Source organism: Venustampulla echinocandica (assembly GCF_003357145.1).
Source record: "Venustampulla echinocandica strain BP 5553 chromosome Unknown scaffold_0, whole genome shotgun sequence".
NCBI lineage: Eukaryota > Fungi > Ascomycota > Leotiomycetes > Helotiales > Pleuroascaceae > Venustampulla > Venustampulla echinocandica.
The window spans coordinates 5,709,845-5,730,876 of NW_022474205.1; the positions used below are offsets into that span (position 1 = coordinate 5,709,845).

Sequence of the window (21,032 nt, forward strand, 5' to 3'; positions counted from 1 at the left end):
CAAGGGTCCGCGCTAACCAGATAAGGCCCCTAGTGCAAATTTCCGGTGCCTTCACCGCTGCAAGTGCAAGTCTCCCACAACAAATCCACATCAACACGACCCAGCTTCCTCCTCCTGCTTCCTCAACATCAAATCACCCCAAAATCGTCTCAAACTCATCTCAAACCCAAGAACCCATCCCACTTCCAAGATGCGTGAAATCGTGAGTCTTCCCACGCCCGTTCCAGCCTCTGCTATTGCTATGCTCGACGACGCGTCTCGCTGGTGCCCCTGAACTACCCCACCTCCGGTTGGAAAGACCTCAGAGCTGACCAGTGCCTTTTACAATCTACAGGTCCATCTCCAGACCGGCCAATGCGTACGTTGCCCTATTACCTGCCCTTTCAACTTCTGCTGATACTTTTTAGGGTAACCAAATCGGTGCTGCCTTCTGGTGCGTAAACATCGAACCCGCGACATTTTGTTGACACAGCAAGAAAACACATGGGGCACTCAAATACTGATGAATAATTAGGCAAACCATCTCAGGCGAGCATGGCTTGGATGGCTCCGGCGTGTAAGTATGCTCCTTTGGGAGCCAAGCTCCCCATATTTATTGTTTACTTCCTGCTGACCCTATTCCAGCTACAATGGCAGCTCGGACCTCCAGCTCGAGCGTATGAACGTTTACTTCAACGAGGTCCGTATTAAATATTAGCATCGGTATGCACTAGCTGACCTCCTCTAGGCCTCTGGCAACAAGTATGTTCCTCGTGCTGTCCTCGTCGATTTGGAACCGGGCACCATGGATGCCGTCCGTGCCGGCCCCTTCGGTCAACTCTTCCGCCCCGATAACTTCGTCTTCGGTCAATCAGGTGCTGGTAACAACTGGGCAAAGGGCCATTACACTGAGGGTGCTGAGCTTGTCGACCAAGTTCTTGATGTTGTCCGCCGTGAGGCCGAAGGATGTGACTGCCTTCAGGGTTTCCAAATCACCCACTCCCTCGGTGGTGGAACTGGTGCCGGTATGGGTACGCTTTTGATCTCCAAGATCCGCGAGGAGTTCCCCGACCGCATGATGGCCACCTTCTCTGTTATGCCATCCCCCAAGGTCTCGGATACCGTTGTCGAGCCCTACAATGCCACCCTTTCCATTCATCAGTTGGTTGAGAACTCTGACGAGACCTTCTGTATCGACAACGAGGCTCTGTACGACATTTGCATGAGAACCCTCAAGCTCTCCACCCCTTCATACGGAGATCTTAACCACTTGGTATCTGCTGTTATGTCTGGTGTCACCACCTGCTTCCGTTTCCCCGGCCAGCTCAACTCCGATCTCCGAAAACTTGCCGTCAACATGGTGCCGTTCCCTCGTCTCCATTTCTTCATGGTCGGCTTCGCTCCTCTTACCAGCCGTGGCGCTCACTCTTTCCGTGCCGTCACTGTTCCAGAGTTGACCCAGCAGATGTTCGACCCAAAGAACATGATGGCCGCATCTGATTTCCGCAATGGTCGTTATCTCACTTGCTCTGCTATCTTGTAAGCGCTCACTAATTACCAGATGTGTTCTCCTTTACTGACGATTTACAGCCGTGGTAAGGTCTCCATGAAGGAGGTCGAGGACCAGATGCGCAACGTTCAGAACAAGAACTCCTCATACTTTGTTGAGTGGATCCCCAACAACGTGCAAACCGCCCTCTGCTCCATCCCGCCCCGTGGCCTCAAGATGTCTTCCACCTTCGTTGGTAACTCTACTTCCATCCAAGAGCTCTTCAAGCGTGTTGGAGACCAGTTCACTGCTATGTTCAGGCGAAAGGCTTTCTTGCATTGGTATACTGGTGAGGGTATGGACGAGATGGAGTTCACTGAGGCTGAGTCCAACATGAACGATTTGGTTTCCGAGTACCAGCAATACCAGGACGCCTCTATCTCCGAGGGCGAGGAGGAGTACGAGGAGGAGGCTCCATTGGAGCCAGAAGAGTAAAGCAATTCTGCTTGTTTTTTACCCATCGCTCAGCATGATATCACCCTAGTGTCATAATCATGTTGAGTCATCATTGGCGATACTAATGATGTTTGATGGTTTTGGTTTTATTTTCAACTGTTGAGTGAGAGCGACGAAGCGCGTTATTAGTGGCCGAGATACCTTCCAATGAGTTGTCTCTATATGGATCACTCTAAGTAGAAATTCAAATTATGAATTCTTAATTACGTATGGCATGCAGTGCCAGTGGATTCCATTGTTGTCGCAACACATGCCCTAGGAAATGGAAAATTGCCTGTTCACCTTTCATTTGATCAACCGCCTCTACAGTCCCGAAGTGCCCGACTAATTCAAAGGCCCAATCGAGAATACTCTAATCAAACGATCAGTAAAGAATGAAACAGCATTAAAGTAGTTGAACTGATCTGGGGATAGATTGGACTTGCATATAGCGGTGGTTAGATACCGGTTGTATATAGGTGAACTCAGCACATCTCATATCTCAACCGGCCTAGACTGGCTTGCAAGTCACATAGCTCATTGGATGACGATAAAATGCACGAACGTGCTATAAGCCCCGTCTGTAATCCTCGACATTGCCAATCTTGACGTTAGCAAGAGGTAGAGTTCCTATCTATGCCCTTAACCTTTAGCACACTTACCCACCCCGGCTTGTAAATGGGCTCCAGCTAGCATCATAAACCGGCATTCCACAGCTCACTCTTAATGCCATAGCGCCATATCGCATGTCCGAATTTTACTTATGAAGAGCAAAACCTTAAAGTATATGTGAACTTTGGCACGCTGCTGCTACGAAGCTAGGATCTTAGAGGATCTAGATATCGCTACTCAAACCGATTGTTGACCCATAAACCCACCTAACCAACCCGAGGATTTCCCTTTAGTTTATGGTGAACCCGCGTTGCTAGCTTAATACTACTAAACAATACATCCAGTGACTCGTCAATATGCTCTTCACTACAACCTCCTCTCAATTCTATTACACCACTTCTTCGTCTTACCATTTCAACAACCACTTCCAAACGCCTGCCAAGCGCTTGTATAAAGGTATTTTACTAGCATTTCATATTGGCAGCTTCCCAAATTATCCCATGATGATACCACTTGACATAGCGTCCTCATCATAACATGTCATCCTACATTGGTAATCCAGTGTACCAAGAGAAGCCACGTTCTCCAATCCCGGGGTCTTCCCACTTCTCGACATATCCCCACCGGGATTATCATATTATTGATTCTCTTCGAGGGGTAGGAATGCTTACTATTTTCCAACTAATGTTATATCTATAGCCCGAACTTCGCCGGTATCTGGATACTGATGGAATGACCTGGCGCGCATTCAATATTGTAGGCCTTGGCGGTGGTGAGATGTGGTGGCATTGATGTTCGTCCCGAGTTATAACGCACCTACATACATTCCCGCAGCATTGACAGAACGGAAAGTTAGGTGGTATCAAGTCAGATTTCTTGAGTGTCTGCTGTCCGTAAACTAGGTTGCCAGGCCTCTCAAGCCCAGGGCCACGGTGAGCGTATCTGCAGACGGCTTGAACGACAGAATGGGCCAGTGGAGGGCGGGAGCGGGCGGCTCGGCACACAACTGCACGCGTGGCATTTCTGCAGCTGTAGGATGTAGCTTGTAATAATGCGAATACCCCATGGGGATAGCGGCTTTCTGGGCAGAAAACGTACGATAAATGGAGAGGCTCGGACAGCCCGGAGGTGCGTGATCACTACTACCAGTATTGCGGTGGAATGAGCGGATCGGAAGGATATAGAGATATGATAGGTAGGTAGCTAAGTCACGAACCTCTAGTAAGGGGGTTTTAACACTCACTAGCTGGGTATTGTCATGCTTCAGTATCTTACCTATGCTCAGTAATATGCTCAATAATAAGATGTGGATTGACGCCCGTAAGCAAACAAGCAAAAGGAAAGTGGTACCGGAAGACTAGAAGCGAGAGCAAAGGTCTCCCGTTAACAGGTCCTATAGAAGGCTTTACTTACTACCCTATTTGGGAATATCATATCGAGTATTGCCCGTCGTCAAGGCCTTATGCAAGGGTGGTGCAGTGCTGAAATACGGCAGCGGGATGCCGAATAATAGAATCTAGAACGCCCAGTCCCCCAGGTTCGGCCTCAGGGACAGGCCCTAGAGTTTCAATTTCTTTTTTCTGGGCTGAACCCAAACTCAAGATCCTAGTTTGTGTATAGTCAGCGATGGACGCAGATGAGTGGCCCGCTCGGTCGTGTAAATGATTGGTTTTTGTCCTGTTTTGGGTGATACTGGAATTATGACGGCGGCATGGTGAGGCTTAATTGACTCTTGAACCATAGGCGAGAACGTGGAGGGAGGCTTATAATGTGGGGGCTAGAAAGTCTGGAGATTTATTTGCCACATGCGTGGTCATCGTGGTACGCGGTTTGTATCAGAGTCTTATTGGTGGGTGGGGAATTCGGTCGACTTGAAAGTCCGAGATGGCGTAGGACAGAGGCTCAAGTAGTGGATAATCGCGATAGGTTTGTGGGGTTTATCTGATAATATAATCGTAATTCCCTACAACAGGGCTAAGTCGCACGAAGGAAAATTATCCTGAGGCTGTCGAGCAAGACCAATGGTTCCTTTGTGTCGGCGAGGTCCGAGAAGAAGGAAACACTCAAGTGTGTCGGTTGCCTATTTGCTGTGATTTGGAGTATCGAAGTGCAAGAGTGCCCAGATGGTTACTGATCACATTGCCAAGGGAGAGTCCGCAGCAAGGCTGGAGGATATAAGACAGCGCTGGTCAATAAGATAGGTAAGAATTATTGGGGGCCGGCCAGTATCAAAACCCCGACTTATCTTCAGTAACCCGTCGGCGCATTCGCATTTGGATTGGGTTGCACGCAGGCTGCAAGTGCAACCACCCATCACAATCTTTGCGAACTTTGTAGCTGCACATCTGTTCGACGATCCCTTCTATGCATCCGTCCAAGGGCCACGTGCCACGTGCTGTTCCCTGCAAATGCTGGCTGCAATCCGCCACCGAAGCCATTCCTCCCTTCCGTCGAAAATGCCCGGAGATAAAAAGGCGGGCAGGAGTCAAGTAACATGGGATTCTGGGCGCGGGTTTCAGGGCTACATCGAAGAATTGTGTTCCCTCGCATGGGTAATGAGCGAGACAGCCGAGCTTATTCGCCCAGAGGATGCAAGATAACGTTCCATTGCCGCGAAAGTAGGCTTGCAGGGCTGGAATTGGGGGGTGCGGGTGTGGTTGCGACTGGAGATGTTTGGAAGAGCGGTGGACGTGGGAATTACCAAATCCATCAGAAATCCTCTCTCCATGCAAGAACCTAGGCAGCGCATGGAGATGAAGTTTCTAGATTTGCTTCGCAGGCGGCTACCAAGAAGTTGGTGCAGACTTCTGCGGGCGTGATGATGAAGCTGGCTTTGGTTGGAGAGCTGAGTCGATCGGCAGATCAGGCTCCAGAGCTCATGTAGTGTAACAAATTCAGGGCCGAATGCATGCAGGGAAATATGCTCCGTTACGCCCGTATGGTGAAGGGATGGGTTTCTACGAATGCTCTTCAGGTCAAGTAGCTACTAGGTCGCATTTTGAGGCTCGGGATCCCCCCCAAAACCTCAGATGATGTGATGGGCTGAAGAGGAGCCTGAAGAGCACACCCCTCCTTGCTTGGGGTTGCTGCGGTTTTGCCTCGAGATATGAAGGTTGTTGTATGTGTGGAAGTGGTTGCTTTGAACGGCGAAGGGCAATCCTACATGCGGTTAGAAATATTTGGAATACCAGTTATTCAGACTATACCCGCTTGCTCTCAGCCAGTAAGATACATAGGTACGTATTTCTTGATTGGAAAATTCAGCATTGGAAATTCGACTGTTGGACTTCTAGTGGAAGACCCCTGCATGCATAGTTGTGAAGCGGCTCGCTGGAAAGTACCTTAGATGTTGCGGGAACTGTGAATCTTTGCTGTAAAACTATGGTATAATTGAAAATCCAAGACGCATACCTAGCTAATCTGTGTCGAGCTATCTGTGGTATGCGGAGGTTGTCCCTTGCTAAGGATATATATCACTCTCTTGCCTTATCAAAGTCGCTTGCTCCTATAGATATAAGACACCAGATAAGGAGAGACCGCCCTCTTGTTCCAAAGAAACTAGCTCCGCCAGCAAGAACCGTTAAGTGAAAGTGTAACGAAAGCAAGAGGTTGTGCTATTACTAAAAAAAGAAGAACATGTTAAAACTCCACTTGGAGACTAACATAGTCCTTCGCAACAAGTTAAATACGAACTCGAAGGGGTTGAAGGGACGCAAAATAGCCTTACGGGCTAAGAAGGGTTCTTGAATAGAATACCAACTCTTACCTTTACATCATCAGGTTAAATATTTAACCTTGGTTGGCTTATGTCTGGGGCCTTTGTGTTTTCCTTTCCACTCTTACTGCACGTGGCTTTGAAACCCTCCCATCCCGCGAATATCTTGGTTCACTCAATGCGGGCCGTAAGATTAAACAAATCACTCAGCAGATAGTACTTTACTCTCGATCATTCGGACTATCGGCAGTGACATATCCTCTACCACCAGCGTATATTGATCCCCATCGAACTTTTTCAATGTCGAGTAGAAGGCCAATGTATCCCGTTAAATACCACTCGCAGCGTTCCCGAGTTGTCCGCTATGATGAAGAGTCGGCCCCGCCAAGTATTTTTAATGTCGAGATATCCACCGAAGACTGCAACGAATGAATCGGGGCTAGGCTAGTTAATAATCCGACGACTTGCCTCATACGCGGTCGTCTGAGGGAACCCGGTCTTCCATTGTCATGACCTGTAAGGCTATCAGTTGGTGATTGGAGACTTGGGCTTGACTGGCCGAGAGCTTACCTGTTACCCCCAAAGTGAAACGTACGTGAAGATAGAGCGCCTGATGTCCTTGACTTGATATACAAGGGACTCCCAAAAGGAGGTAGCAAGCTAAGCTGGAGATGTTATCCCCATAGCCTTAGTGTCCGACAGTGGGTCCAGCACAATGTGGCGTTATTCTCCTACGGGTAGTCTCCATTGAACCGCATGGAAGAATAGAAAAAGTAACGATGGCAAACGCAAACGGCCCTCGAAATGCTGTTATCCAGACCGTCAAACGACTCGTTCAGCCCTGCGGCGGCAAACAGCCGCGCTGACTCAGCGGTGGATGACTAGCCACTAGAACTACAGGTGAACCGCCAAGCACCACCAACCACCACAAACAACCTCGACGTCCCTGGAAGTGGGAATTCTCCTTTTGCTGCCCCCTACAATGTACGAAGTAGCCCATCGGATGCTGAGGATCTACGTCGTATCTTACGAAGTATTACTATGATATCAATGCAACGCCTGGCTCACGCCTTTGAAGCTCTCGGTCCCGGAAACGACTCTCCATCCCCGACGATACCGTATTCCCTGTCGGACTGCCATTCCTCCGCGTCCGCTAGGATCCGACCGGCGCTTTGAATATTCCTACCCCCGTACGGCACTGAGTGGTGCTGTACATACGAAGGACGTGGATTTGAATAATCCTCGCACGCGGGGAGCTTCCTCGGCGTATATCGACTCCGCCCCATTCCCCATCGCCCAGTGGCACCGCTCAAGCGCTTCATTTGGATTTGCGTTGTTTTTCTTCATCACATGAGGTACGAGTACGAAGGCCGATCCTTTATTGCTACGCCGCACCTACGGGGCAGTGGACGAGGAAAGTGCTCCGCGATAGCGATAACACCTGCCAGTCCACACGTTGTGCAGCCAATTTACGTGAAGTGCGTCATGTCCTTTCTGTCCTACTTCCCGGATGAGCGCTACTGCTCAGCCTGGAGGATGGAACCACGGCACCACAGGTAGGCATCCCCACAACTAGGGCGAACTACCAACGAGTAGAGGATTTGGAACGCTGATCCTAACCTCGGGGAAGCAAGGCTACTACATACACAGTGGGTCGCTATTTCGCGGGATCACAGCCCAGGGCGGTCTCAACGTTCTATGGTGATGTTTCTTCAACAGTTATTTCTTACGCATTTATCACGAATTTTCGAAGAATCAAATCACATGAAAATCAGATTTGTTCAAATTTGACACATTGCTTGATATCAATGACAGTTGCTGGACGAGTAGTGCTGGGTATTTACATTCAATATCAAAATAAACCCCAAGTTTCATGCCCCAAGAAACAGAACAAAAACACCTGACCGCAATGCTACCTTTCCTATCTTCCCAAATCATATTTCATAAGACCATACATTTCTAATGAATGAGTGTCGAGCGCTTCGAACTCAGTTTTCATACACCGGAACCCCAAAGAAAAAAGAAAATTACTCCGCTGCCAAATTCCACATTATATTTGGGTCAACATTCGCGGTGATGGTGGCATCGAGAGTGGGGTGGTTGGATATTGATACCCAGATTCAGAACATGTCGTTGAATGGTCATATGAATGTGACAGAGGGGGAGTCTTCGGATTCAAGTCAGCGATAGTTCGACCACCGCTGGGTTGCGTGCACGTTACTCACATGAGGATTTGAATCATCATATCCATGAGAGGCGTGGATGTCGATGGCCGGAAGGCCTTGGTAGCCCAGGTTATACGGCGTCATGGAGTCTTCAGTTTCTCGTTTGATCGACTCATTGAAATGCATCATCGAAGGCAATGTGACGGGTACTGGCGCAAGAAAATCTCCATATTCGGCTCCAGTGGAAACCGCTCGGTACGGTTGCGACTGTGGGTAAGGTGGGTAGGACATGTCCTCGGGAGCTGGATATGTGTGGTATGCAAACAGAGGCGGCGTTCGAGATCCTTCCCGGTCAAAACCGTGCCCAAACATGATGTCCTCATCATGGTGCATTGGTGGTGTGTATTGGCTAGGCAAAAGTCTGGGTGAAGGTTGTCGGTGCATGCTGTCCGGGCCCCTCTTGAATTGCTGGATATGCTCTGACTGCTGGAGCTCTGCATGCACTTGAGGTGGTGATGCTGATGAGGATCCGGCTCTTCTCTCGAGGTCTTCAAGACGTCTCTTCAGCTTCTTGCCTATTCCGCAGGTTAGCCACTGACCCTTCAGACGAGCTAACGAACGCCTTACGGTAGTTTCTTTGGGCAATGCGATTCTGGATCCTCCGGCGCTCAGCAAGGTCGGATATTTTAGTCCAATCCTCATCTGGGTTTGCTGAGCTGCTGAAGGCACTGCTGGTGCCATGCGTGGCGAGATTCCTCGACGGCGTGGTGGCCGTCGAGTATGAGTAGCTCTGTCGAGACATGACGGAGGGTTTGTGGATTGAAGTCCGATGTTGAGTGGGCATGGAAGGTGAAAGAGAGAGATGATTCTTCGAGAGTGAGGAGAAGGCTTGAAGTATCAGTGGTGGTCTGTGTACCGAAAGCTTCCAGACGCCTTTGTTGGGGGATCCATCGGCGATATATATGTGAATGGGGGACCGACTCGAAGCACGCAGGCATACCACGTACGGGATTTCCAGAGTGCTCTGCCTCGGATCCTTGCTCTCGAAAGCTGAGCACAAAAGAGGGACCCTGTCATGTTGACCCTGTGAGGGCTGGGACGCTCCCCTGCTCTGATTCCCTGACCGTCAAACGTTGTTCGCAGGTGCAAGTGCACGCCATGCCCTTGGGTTGCCGACATTCTGCGGGCTTTCGAATCCAGCAGCAAGCCACGACGTGCATGGACGCCGGGGGGGGCTGACAGGGCTACACAGACCGTCTGGCAGCGCTAAGGTGCATGGACATTGAAGGCTAATTAGCTGGCATTAAGAATAGAACATAAGTCTGCCAAGGCGGTGCGGTGTTGTGTTCGTAAAGCAGCAGCAGCAGCAGCAGCAGCCACCACCACCAACACCACCACCCCCCCTTTTTGGCCTGGTGCTAGGAATAGACACGCGCTACATCCAGTTCGCCGCGATGGGCGACGTCTGCTCCTAGCCCTATGGGAGGTGGAGAACTTCCACCTCTGGATTATGAGCTCTGGTGCGACCGTTTCGAACGCCTTCCTTCTAGTGCTGCCATATGTTTCGGATGCAGAAGCCTTATTCGGGCCTTCAGGAGGCGTGCCTATGAAAGCCAAATCAGGATCTAATCATAGAAATGCCCGCCCTCCATCTTGGTCGTGGTTCCAGTCTTCCGGCGAATGTTGCGTGCCCGCTCCCCTCCTGCTCGGAATACGCGGAGTTAACGGGAATGGGAGCAACGCAGCGATCGTCGCTCGTTCATTGTCATTTTTACAGTACCTTCCTCCGACGGCTGGAGCAAAGAGCACATTGCTGGAGGAATCACTGGCGATGCCGCATCACGTCTGAAAACCCCGCTCGGCATATTAACGTCCCTTCAGAGCACAAATATTCTGCGCTGGTCCTCCCCTCTCAGGCCAATAGCAGGGGACCCTGCTTCTTGAACATGGGCTCGCCCTCCTATTTGGCATCGCGATGCCCTAAATAGGGGGGTTTCTCTTGGCCACCGCAAGAGGCTCTATGCCACGCTGCTTTGACGCGACCGGCGGCGGATGGCATTATCAGGATATCGCTTCCCCTTTTTGGGAATATCATTGGCGACCATTGCGCGGATACGATGAGAGGAACGCGATTGGCACTGCAACTACCCCAAGGTACTCTAAATTTGGGCCTCTCGCGAACTCCAAAATAGGGGCACTTTCTAATCTCTCTTCCGGCATTTCAAAATTACCATCGGTTTGATGAGGCGACTCTGAAACGCCGTCTCTGTGGATGGAGATTTACGAGCGACAAACTTAACAGTGATTTATTTCCAGTATTGCCGGCCCAGACGTTCTGCCGACCGTGGGTGGTGATGAACCGGCGGCCTCGTCGGACAAGGACCATCTGCACCTGCATTTCCATCTAGTGTTACCTGCTTACATGGCTACCACGCAGCCTTGGGTCCCGGCGGCGACGGTTACTACGGAGCAGGACTCCAGCATCTCTACCCAGATCCCTTCCGCAAGCGGCGGAAGCATGTACATGTATGTACCTATGGTAGATCGCTGTATTTTGACCCGATCCTCAGCACTCCCAGAGTCCCTACAGAGACCACTTATGGCCCGTAAACTAACCAGCCACTGGAGCATTCTGCTAGGGACAGGAGTCCTAGCTGGGCCGGATTTGCGAGTCATCTCAGACCCTGGAGCGCATCGAACTTCCTGATTAATCAACTAATCTCCAACCCTACAGGCCCGCTGCCCTCCCACCAGCGGACCGCGCGAGCCCTCCACGTGCTTGGTCATATGTTTATTTTTACGCCCCCGATTACCAAGATGCGTGGCTGCTGTGGCCGCCGGGATGGACTCAACTTCATTCCACGCCATTGGCCCTCAGCCCTGGCGCGACGGCGACCCGACCCAACATCGCGACACAATCGACTGCTCCGTCGCACACCGCAGCTTCTCTCGTGCATCGAGCCATGTCGGCCCCTGTCCTGCAGCTCTGGGCCAATAGGAGGGCCAAGATCGTACATTGGCGAGGTCCGGAGGTATACGACGACGGTGAAGGGAGGTCGAAGTGGCGGAGAGCCCTCATATCGTGATCTTGGAGTCGCAACGCAATGCAACAGCTGGACGGACGGCACTACCAAACACGACACGACTGATAATGCAAATACCTCTCCGGTGCTGCTACTGCTGCTGCCGCGGCGGAGTGCGGGCAATACTAGTCTAGGCACCGGCAATGGCAGCCCTTGATCCGCGTCGCGGCTTGAAGATGTGCCCGTAGGCTGTGCGCCGCCGCATGATTCCTCCCCCGCGGCATCGTGCAATGAAATGACCTCAGAACTCAACAGCAAGTCGGTCAGTTTTCTTCAGCCCTACCCGACGCGACGTTTGAGGGGAAAGAAGGCTTGGGGTTGTTCCGCTAAATGCCCGTAAGCATCCATGCGGATTTGCGAAACGGTACTTTGGAAGAAGTACCTCACCTCAATGGCCCAATGGCGAATGCTACATGTTCCTGCCCCGTCCTACCTACATAGGTACATCGCCGTCTGAAGAATCTGGCTTCGTATCGCGTCCAATTGTCGCCTCCACGGATGTCTCAAGTAGCACGGAAACCCAAATACAAATCTCCACCGACGTAGCCCAGCCCGGTGCAGCCTGGTGTATTGGTACAGTACGAAGTACATGGAGCTCAGCTAAGTATCTACTGCAGAACTTGTTAAACCCGCCGTGCGCTGCCTACCGACTAACTGTAGTTGTCCTGATCTCCGTTTTACGCCCGTTCGCTGCCCAGCCTGGCTTCCAAATCTCCACCTCTTCCCGGTCCTTGGAGAAAAGCCCACCCAGTCTCGCCAGGCCCCCGTTGGGTTTCCGCCGAGCCCGGTGAGGCTAGGCATGAACATCAAACTCAAATCAAATCCGATACGTATCCCGATGTGCCTGGGCTTAGTACGGCTCGTACAGGAACAACACCAGGTTCTGGAATTGACGCAATGAACTCGCATATATGCGGGCGACGATAGGCTGGTCGATTAATCTATTTCTTCAGGTGGTCTACGGTCATCGCCGTGGTGTACTGGTAGCGCAGCGCAACGTTCCATGTGCATTGTTTGGATTTAATAATTTCTGCGGATGTGATGTAGGTGTGGCATTTAGGCTTCTGCTTATCTTGCATTCTCTGGGTCTTCTTGCGGTGAGTGAGGTTCTGCGATAAAGCGTGTGCGTCTGTGGTTCCATAAAAGTATGTGCCTCGTCGCATCCTCCTCATGGAGCGCTCCTGATCGATATTGGATGGGGAATATCCAGTTATTGCAAATGCCAGTTTTTTCGTTTCGTTAATTGGTTTCATGCAGGAGAAACGTACCTGTGCGTCTGGCCTGACACAAAATAGAGCCAGGCTTGGAATCTAGAATTGCTTAACGCGAACTTCATATAAGCAAGCTCTACTTATCTATATTAAAATGGACGTTATTATGTTAATACTTCACGGCTATATCCCATTTCTACGGCCTCTCCGTTGGCTTGGTTGAACTCTCCCATCAATATCTTGCTTGTATAGATTCCCCCTTCTCCCACCGTCAACCATCGCCAATTTCAACATCCCATGCTCTCTCAACATGTGCTCCTCCCAACATTACTATTATATCCCTTAAGTTATACTCGAGTAATTCTCCTGATATCGGACGCTTCCACCGGCCCGACTGCGGACATACTGATCCCCAAGACATGTCCCCATGATATATATTAGAGATGTCTAAGTAATCAGTGAGTCCTCCCAAAACTACAAGGCAAGATCCATATTTTTAGACTTCCCAGTGGAGCTTTCCGATCCTTCGTGCCTCCCTGAACCATGTTTCCTCTTCCTAGCTCATACTTACTCGTCCACGCAAGGTAGGTGGTGAAGTGACCCACGAGGACGTACTCAGTACACGTGGACTTTACTTGAGGTAGAAAGGATTTACCTGGCTCGAGATCTAGATTAATATCGTGTGGACTGTGCAACATACGTCGGCCGCAGGCCCACAAGGAGCCTGATCCTCGAGCTTCGAAGCTCGTATGTGGCTTCCAATGAGAAGGTGAGTTAGCCGTGGGAACGTGCTGGGAGGATGTGAGGAAACGCACAGACGGAGATACAAGCATAAAACAGGCACAAACACAAATAGGAGAGAAGCTTTGACTTGTTCTCCTCTTCGCTGTATTATTGTTCATCCTTAATAACGATATCGTTTGTGATACCCCATGGGGGTGGCCAATGGATTTACCCATTAACCTCAGACCTGTTATCCCCTTTCCCTTTGGAATCCTCCCGACTTCTCCCCTCGATCATTCCAACTTTTTCGGCCCCAAACCAATGGCGGGCCAAGAACCCCTTCATAACTTCAGACTCTGATACAAGCTGCAACAGCTTACCCACCACTATGGGCTGCCACGATCCCACGTTGGCTTGCCGACCCATCCCCCCTTTTCGTCCCACGCATGGTTGGAAACCACATGGCATGGCTGGCAGGCACATTGCATCACCGCGTTTTCATGCAAGCCACTTTAACGCCGTTGTTCGTCCGACATGCTTCGTAGAAGCAGAGGCTTCCTTCGCTCCTCTTCTACGACGGGGGTTTTGCCGGACGATACCGCGAAAGGCAATAAGGAATGTCAAGGTAAGGTTTGGTTTAGGGAAGGTAAATGGTATCGTGGTTTAGGATTCGAGAGGGGCCGTGTCTTGCAGTGCACGGGGACTGAACCGCGGCTAGAACTCGGGATGTACCGTAGGTTAGCATAGGACATGCCCATACGGCCGTTATCTCATGTAGCAGGTCATAATTCTGCTCCAAGGCCTCGTGTCCTTTCCTGCAAAACCTTGAATAACTAGGAGTGGAAATTGTGATCCTCTCAAAGCGAGGACTTTCCTCGGAATCGCTCCGAATATTTCTCGAACCGACAAAATGTGGGCCCCCTCGTTACTACTTTCAGAGCTCCTTACCAAGCTTTTATAAATGCCGTACGCGTACAGCACGGTTCCTAGCCGGGGAACGCATCTCACGATCTGGAGCGCTTTTACGAGCCAGGGCCCGGGCAAACGTTTCCACTGACACTACCATTTTCTGGCGTGGCTTGGTGCCATGGACTCGTTAGATGCCAACCCGGAACCAGGGTTTGTGCACTCCCACTACTTGAAGTTCATGTCCCATCGCGTGGCTGCCGTTGGTGGCGTGCAGGACGGATGCTGAGATGGTGTGCGAGCGGGCGATACACCGTTCTCGGCGAGTTATAGGAGGATGAACCGACCCGCGAAAACAAGACGACCTCGAGCGCTCGTTGGATAACTCCTCCTGCGCAGGAGGACGTATGAACGGAGCGTATTAATTTCCGACAGCTTTACAGCTTTGCTTTGTTTTTCGAGCTCGTATCCGCCACTGGACCTTTCTATTTCCACGTTGCCATGTTTCCAAGTGGAGGATTCCAAACAATTGCAACTGCAGGGCGGCATTGTTCTTCAGTGGCTCAACCCCGAATCTGCCTCAGTGCCCAAGCCCGGCGGAAGTGCTGGTTGTTGGGGTTTCTCGGGGCAACAGCAGTTAGAGTTCTGACTACATCCCCCGCTCTCAAGGCTGTGTGGAGTGACACGTCGTGTGTACTTCGAGGAGCGAATCCCCGAACCTTGAAGGGCTGAGAAAGCAGCCTTGTGATTCCCAGGGATCGGCAGATTCCTCATCCTTTCCTATGGCGCAGTTTACTTCAGGGAGGGAAGACTGCGTTTATTCAAGGGGGCATAGCCGCGGCGCCGCGTAGTGGTACTGACGGTACCGACCTCGAGGAAGCTTTGGATGTTGTGCGAGAGCACCACGTTTATTCGCAAGGCCGTGTGACGCCCTTTTTCAGATAAAGGTTCGGCAGCTGTGATAAGTAGCGTTAATACTGGTGGTGCTGTCACGGGTGTTTGGCGCTGACACTATAATCCAACAATCAACGCATCCTCGGGGGAAAGCAAGCCGGACGAGGTTAAACCTAGATATACAAATCCAGTCCACTCCGGCAATCGCCAAGAACTTGCTAGGATTGGGGATTGGCTGTATCTGGCACTATTCCAGCTTCAGATCAACTAGATGCAAGGGTCGTAAAAGCTATGGTTTGTCAGAAGCTTCTTATTTGGGTTTCCAGGACGCATTGATTTGCAATGTTGACTAAACACGGTACTGATATCTTTAGCTCATAGCATGAAAAAAGAAATTTGGGTTGTTTGGAGGTTGAAGATGTTGGCACGATGGTTGGATACCGAGGCCTGTCTTGCTATTCCTGTTGTTGGCCAAGCCTACCCAAGATGGGGGACTCACTCGCACTCTGGGGTTATCGACTCCACGTGTTCGTCGAGGCTATGCATACTTTCCCGGGTCACCAACTAACCTAGACGCAAGGGGTTCAGTGAAGTTAAGACTGTCTAAGATGCTTGCTAAGAGGCTTATCAATCCAGAATACGGCGTCCGGGGCAGACGTGGAACGGTTGATTTTCGTGGTAGTACGACCGAAACTTCCGGATTTGGGAAGATCCGAGGAGGCGCCTTCAACTTTGACGAGAGGAAACTCTCGATGGGCAACCAATGGCTGGCTGTATAGGGCAAGCGCTATGTGGGCATTGTCGCGCTGTATATTCTCAGTACAGTTGACCAGTTAATCAAGAGAGTGATAGGCTATGGTCGCGGATAGTACGCTACTTGTATCGGGGAGGTCGGCAGGGCACGGTGCTGCACTGGACAGCGAGAAGGGCTGGTTCCTTGCACGCGCTCTTGCGCTTGCAGGTGGAGATAGATGCGGTGATGGAGATCGAGGCAGGTGGTTCACCGCCAGTACCGCCGCAACCCGCCAACTCGAGAGGTTGTTATACGGTTTGCGCTCCAAGTTGGAGCGGTCGCGTTGAACAAGAACGTCGGCGTGGCCGCGCTTAGTCATTGCCGATCAACGCGTGGCGGCCTGGAAACCTGGCCAAGGGCGGTCATGCGTAAGGCTGAAATACGGGACTCTGGGCCGGGTGCGAAGTACCCTCGTACCACCTACAGTAGGCACCAAGGCGCGTCGTGCGTCGCGCAGGCATCAACAGTTCACAACGCTTGGAACGTCGTATTATGTACTCGTATTAAGATTGAACGTCAACCAGCCCCAAGCTATGGTGGCCGCGCTCGGCCGCATGGACTGTCCATTATGGTCCCCCCGTCTCCCATGCCTTGTGCTCTTCATCATTACGACTCTGCGCTCACAGAACTGCAGTACCAGTACCTCGAGGAAAACGATCAACGATCAACGATCAGGGCAAAGGGGGCCCAAACGCCTCACAACTACCGCGAGAGTGGAGGTGCGCGGCGATGAGCAATACGGCGGTACGTAGGTACATGTACACCCACCCATCTCTTGACCAAACGGACGGCGAGGTAATAACAGCGGTGGTGCAGGCCCCAAGAGTCAACATGGGTGGGCGTCCCAAAACAGACAATTAACGGCCTTTTCGCCCATGCTGCCTATCTGGGTAGTCTGTACGAAGGTACGTGGTCCTCCCGACCCCGACCCCCCGACTTCCCACCTCAGGACTAAGGACCTAGTGGCCACGTTTATCCGCTCTGGGCAACTGGCGGGACTTGCGGGACTGGCGGAACAGTTACCCAAGTACTTGTAGGGCTGCCTTGCCAAGACACACCAGGGCTTCAAGGGATTTCCCAGGCCCATCTTTTCGAAGGAGCCAGGATGCCCAAGTTACGACCAGAGTGCGACTGCTCCGTCCGTACAGCAGCCACAGGCCACAGGCCACAGCCTACGGATTACCAAAAGCTGCCAACAGCTCCTGAGATATGAGCCTTCAATTGGGCCCCACACCACTACACCAACAACGAATCTCCGCTCGTATTTGTGGCCAATCCCCGATTGCTGTGCCTCAAGCTGCTTCCATCCCGCAGCGTTTGGATCGTACTTCGTATCTTACCCCAGATGGCAGCAAATCATCACAACTCAAATCACGATATGGCCCCCACGGGTGCAGCTCACAGCCTGTTTAGGCGGCGAAGTTCAACTTCCAGACCAATGCCTAAGTCGATACGGACTTGGGCCCCGGAGCCCGCGATTCCCTTCTCCAGCTGCTGGCTGCCCCGAAGGTCTTCTGCTCCGATGTTTAACGCCGAACATTCGCGGATTTAGAATTTTTATCTCCCTCCACCGACAGCCACGGCGCCGGAGACTGGAGGAATGGAGGACAGGGGGAAGGTATGCATCGCCAGGATGTGTACCAGAAAACCATGATGTCCAAATATGGCAAGGAAAAGACGATCCTCCTGGCGCTGGCGAGGCTAGATACTCCTTTCCCTAAACGGTATAATCCGACGGAAAGGCCCCCAACGCCCAAGATGTCCCCCGCCCAAAGACCCAACCTTAGGACATAGTATGCAACACAGTACAGGTCCATAGGGTGCTAGAACAAAGTAAATGGGCGCAAAATGGGCTTATGTCCACGCCTTGGGCATCGGGGATACAGCCTGAGAACGGCCCTGACGGAGTAAACTCTCGTGCCTAACTTCTGCCGGTTCCTCCTTCAGCACTCGGTGGACGAGAGGGTGGCGGCAGCTGATGCGCAATATATTTGTTTATACGTCATGGCCGTCTATAGAGTAGAAGGGCATATATGGCGCGAGATATCAAAGCCTAACGCACGTAAGTCTTTGAGTCCTGAGGGTTCTACGAAGTATAGTCAACGATTAATCAAGCTGCAGCGAGGAACAACGTTTCTGGCCCCACCCCTCTTCCTTGCCTGATGCATGGCAATCACATCCGTGGGACCTCTGAGCAATGCCGTGTACTGGGCCTCTAGCACCCTTCATCTCGGAACGAAATGGCGACCGGAATATCAGACATCTTGGAATATCCCCGCATCCCATCGCTAGGACTTCTCGGCTAAGAATGTACGATTGTTCCACCCCAAAGCCAGTAGACTTCGTCTCGCCATATCATTTTTCGTTCCAGTGTCCTAATTGCGACCATGATGCTGCGCTACAAGATGCTGTTCCACGCTCCTGCAGCACGATAGGCGTTCTCCCATCTCTGCAACCTTCGGTGCATGGTAACTTCCCGGTAATTGAGCAATGTCATCAGTGCCTTGCAAAGACAAAGGCGAATCGCTCCCTGCGCGATGTTCCAGAGCGCCGAATAAGGATCCGATATCCCGGCAGTCATACATACAGAGGCAGAACCGCGGGACTCTGGAGCGATTCCCCCCTCAATCCTGCCAACCTACCGGAGACTTTATTTGGGTTCGAAGCCACGCATCTTCGCACAGGAAGATGGCCCGAGCCCGCGGCTGCCTCCTGTTTTGTGTCCCATCATATGCGAGGCCTTGCAGCGAATTTAGGTCAAGTGATTTCGGCCCATCCTCGCATCCGAATAATAAGTCTTGAAGAAGATTGATTGCAACGCACGCGTATGTTCTCAAACCATCGAGTTTCTTCAGGGATAAAATCTCACCAGGCCTCCAACGTGGTTTACCACCTTGATCCATACTGAAGGGAGAACTTTAAATGGCGAATGATTACGCGGCACGGTGGCCATGCTCGCAGGTACGGTGGGACCAATCGCAACAGCGAGCCCGTGGAGTCCATTGTAGCCCTCCCAAAACTACTTCGAAAGTTCGAAACGAGTAGGGGCGTGGATAAATGCCCAAGAGGCTCGGTCAGTCCTATCTTATGAACTTCTTAAGCAGCCGTCTTCACTTACACTGTGTTTGGATAAAGTAAGTCCGGTAGCAGCAAAGATGGTCTGCCTTCTGCATTAGTGCGATTTCCATCCTTATCAAGCAAACAACCAGGTTTAAACTGATATTCGTCATCAATAAGCTTCTATTGATTTGCTCGGAATTTCCCCATCTGGGTTCTACGGCGCTACACCATCGCCATACACATGAAACTCTGGGTTGCACAAATACTTGAACTGCCACGTTCCTTCTTTAGATACTCTACATGAAATGGGTTACACAATCGGTGGACCTTGCGTCGATTGGCTGACCCGTATAGCAAGAGTCCCGGCGACTGCGTCACAGTACGGCGCAGCGAGATCAAGTGATGGACGGCCTAGAACCAGTAAATGGTGCAACGCTTGGCTGAAGCTATCTGTGAGCAGAATGGGCTGCTCTTGGGACTTGGTAGCGCCATGCTCGTCCATGGATGTATTTCATTTTAGGGAACGTATATCCGACGGTTCGACTCATGTTCTTCCTTCAAGGCTTTTGGCTGAGGATATTCCAAGGCGGAAGCCGCTCAAACCCCGCTTAGACCGCCATGAGCCTGGGGAGTGCATGAGCTAGGCTATGGCTCGATCATTTCTCATTCCGCTTAGCTGGTGGGAAAGCACCCCGTAGTGCGCTGGTTTTCAAATGCGAGTACTTCGTAGGTCGCCATGGAAGCTGCGTCAACTGCCTCGAGCTCTGGCCTACACATACAGAATTTGTCGTTGGCGGACAGCCTGGTTGACATTTCTTGCGCAACATCTCCTACCGCTAAACTAGTATAGTTTACGCTACGTATAGTCCCTGATTTCGCCTAAAGACGGTAGTAGCGTGGTGAACGTCAGGATAGTGTTCTGACGTGAGCAAAACCAACGACCTCGTGGCTTGACGCTGATCGCCAGTCTTGGCTGCGACCTAGCGTAAACCCGACAGTTTGCATATTCCCCAAGTTGAAACCACGCGAAATCTCTAAAATCTGTTGGCCTTGTGTTGGTAGCTGGGAATTTTGATTCGGTATTACGTAGGGTGCTGCGATCGTCCGTCCATCGCCATACGAACTGCCCTGTTGGTGGCGGGGAGCCCAGATGGGCTGGATAGTCGGGGCAGACTTGTGAGATATGCCGAGTATAAACTTTGTGGTGAATGGGGTGTAGCGTTTCCATCTTACATCCCTAGGGACTTGGCATTCTAAGTAGAACCGGAGCTGTTAGGGAACCCAAGCACCAGGCTTTTAATTGGCGTGCTCGGTAGCTGGTTGCACATTAATGATTCGGAGTGGTGAGTAAACGGCGTCCAAAATTCATATTTCGTAACCGCGGGTCCAATAAAGTATCCAGTATGATAAACCGGATGGGTTTAATCCATTTTCATGGGTACAGATGGTTTTTGTTTTGGAAATCATTCTAGAACATGAGAGAATATCCATGGAACCTTGGAGGTATTTCTGTTCGCTACTCAACAACACCCATTATGAGACTAGACCCTCGACAAGTAACAAGTGAGCCCAGATTACTGGGACAGGTCTTTTGAGGGATAAGATCACTTGGGAATCGCCCCTGGGCCATTTCTCGTGCTCCATCCTCAATAGATTAGACAACGATGATCTCTGATTTGCTATACGCAAGATTTTCCATCTCCTTTGTACTCTCCAAACCCTCCACCCAAGGGTTTCTCCAGCGCGCCGGGAAGCTGTTTGCTCTGGATATTCTTATTTGAATATCCAGGTTTGCTCCGCTGGGTTATTGGGTCCAGCCTTGTTCGCACCATTCCGTTGGGTATCAAAGATTCACGACTTTAATCAAATGGCTACAGGCATATTTGATGAGTAGCAGCTCCGAATTC

At 51.2% G+C, this 21,032-nt stretch overlaps 3 protein-coding genes across 3 annotated transcripts; 2 read left to right on the forward strand and 1 right to left on the reverse strand.

The window, feature by feature from the left end:
• Window positions 1–190: 190 nt before the first annotated feature.
• BP5553_01758 (Tubulin beta chain) lies at window positions 191–1,963 on the forward strand (the record flags this gene model as incomplete). Its single annotated transcript, XM_032010381.1, has 7 exons — window positions 191–202; window positions 335–358; window positions 408–433; window positions 515–556; window positions 625–679; window positions 728–1,518; window positions 1,570–1,963. 7 exons carry the CDS (start codon window positions 191–193, stop codon window positions 1,961–1,963), a joined length of 1,344 nt encoding a protein of 447 aa, XP_031874435.1.
• A 6,507-nt stretch (window positions 1,964–8,470) lies between these two features.
• On the reverse strand, window positions 8,471–9,257 carry BP5553_01759 (Uncharacterized protein; the record flags this gene model as incomplete). The annotated part of the gene is made up of 2 exons (XM_032010382.1): window positions 8,471–9,030; window positions 9,083–9,257. The coding sequence occupies 2 exons, from the start codon at window positions 9,255–9,257 to the stop codon at window positions 8,471–8,473; spliced, it is 735 nt and encodes a 244-aa protein (XP_031874436.1).
• A 1,620-nt stretch (window positions 9,258–10,877) lies between these two features.
• On the forward strand, window positions 10,878–11,541 carry BP5553_01760 (uncharacterized protein; the record flags this gene model as incomplete). The annotated part of the gene is made up of 2 exons (XM_032010383.1): window positions 10,878–10,981; window positions 11,190–11,541. 2 exons carry the CDS (start codon window positions 10,878–10,880, stop codon window positions 11,539–11,541), a joined length of 456 nt encoding a protein of 151 aa, XP_031874437.1.
• Between the last annotated feature and the right edge of the window lie 9,491 nt (window positions 11,542–21,032).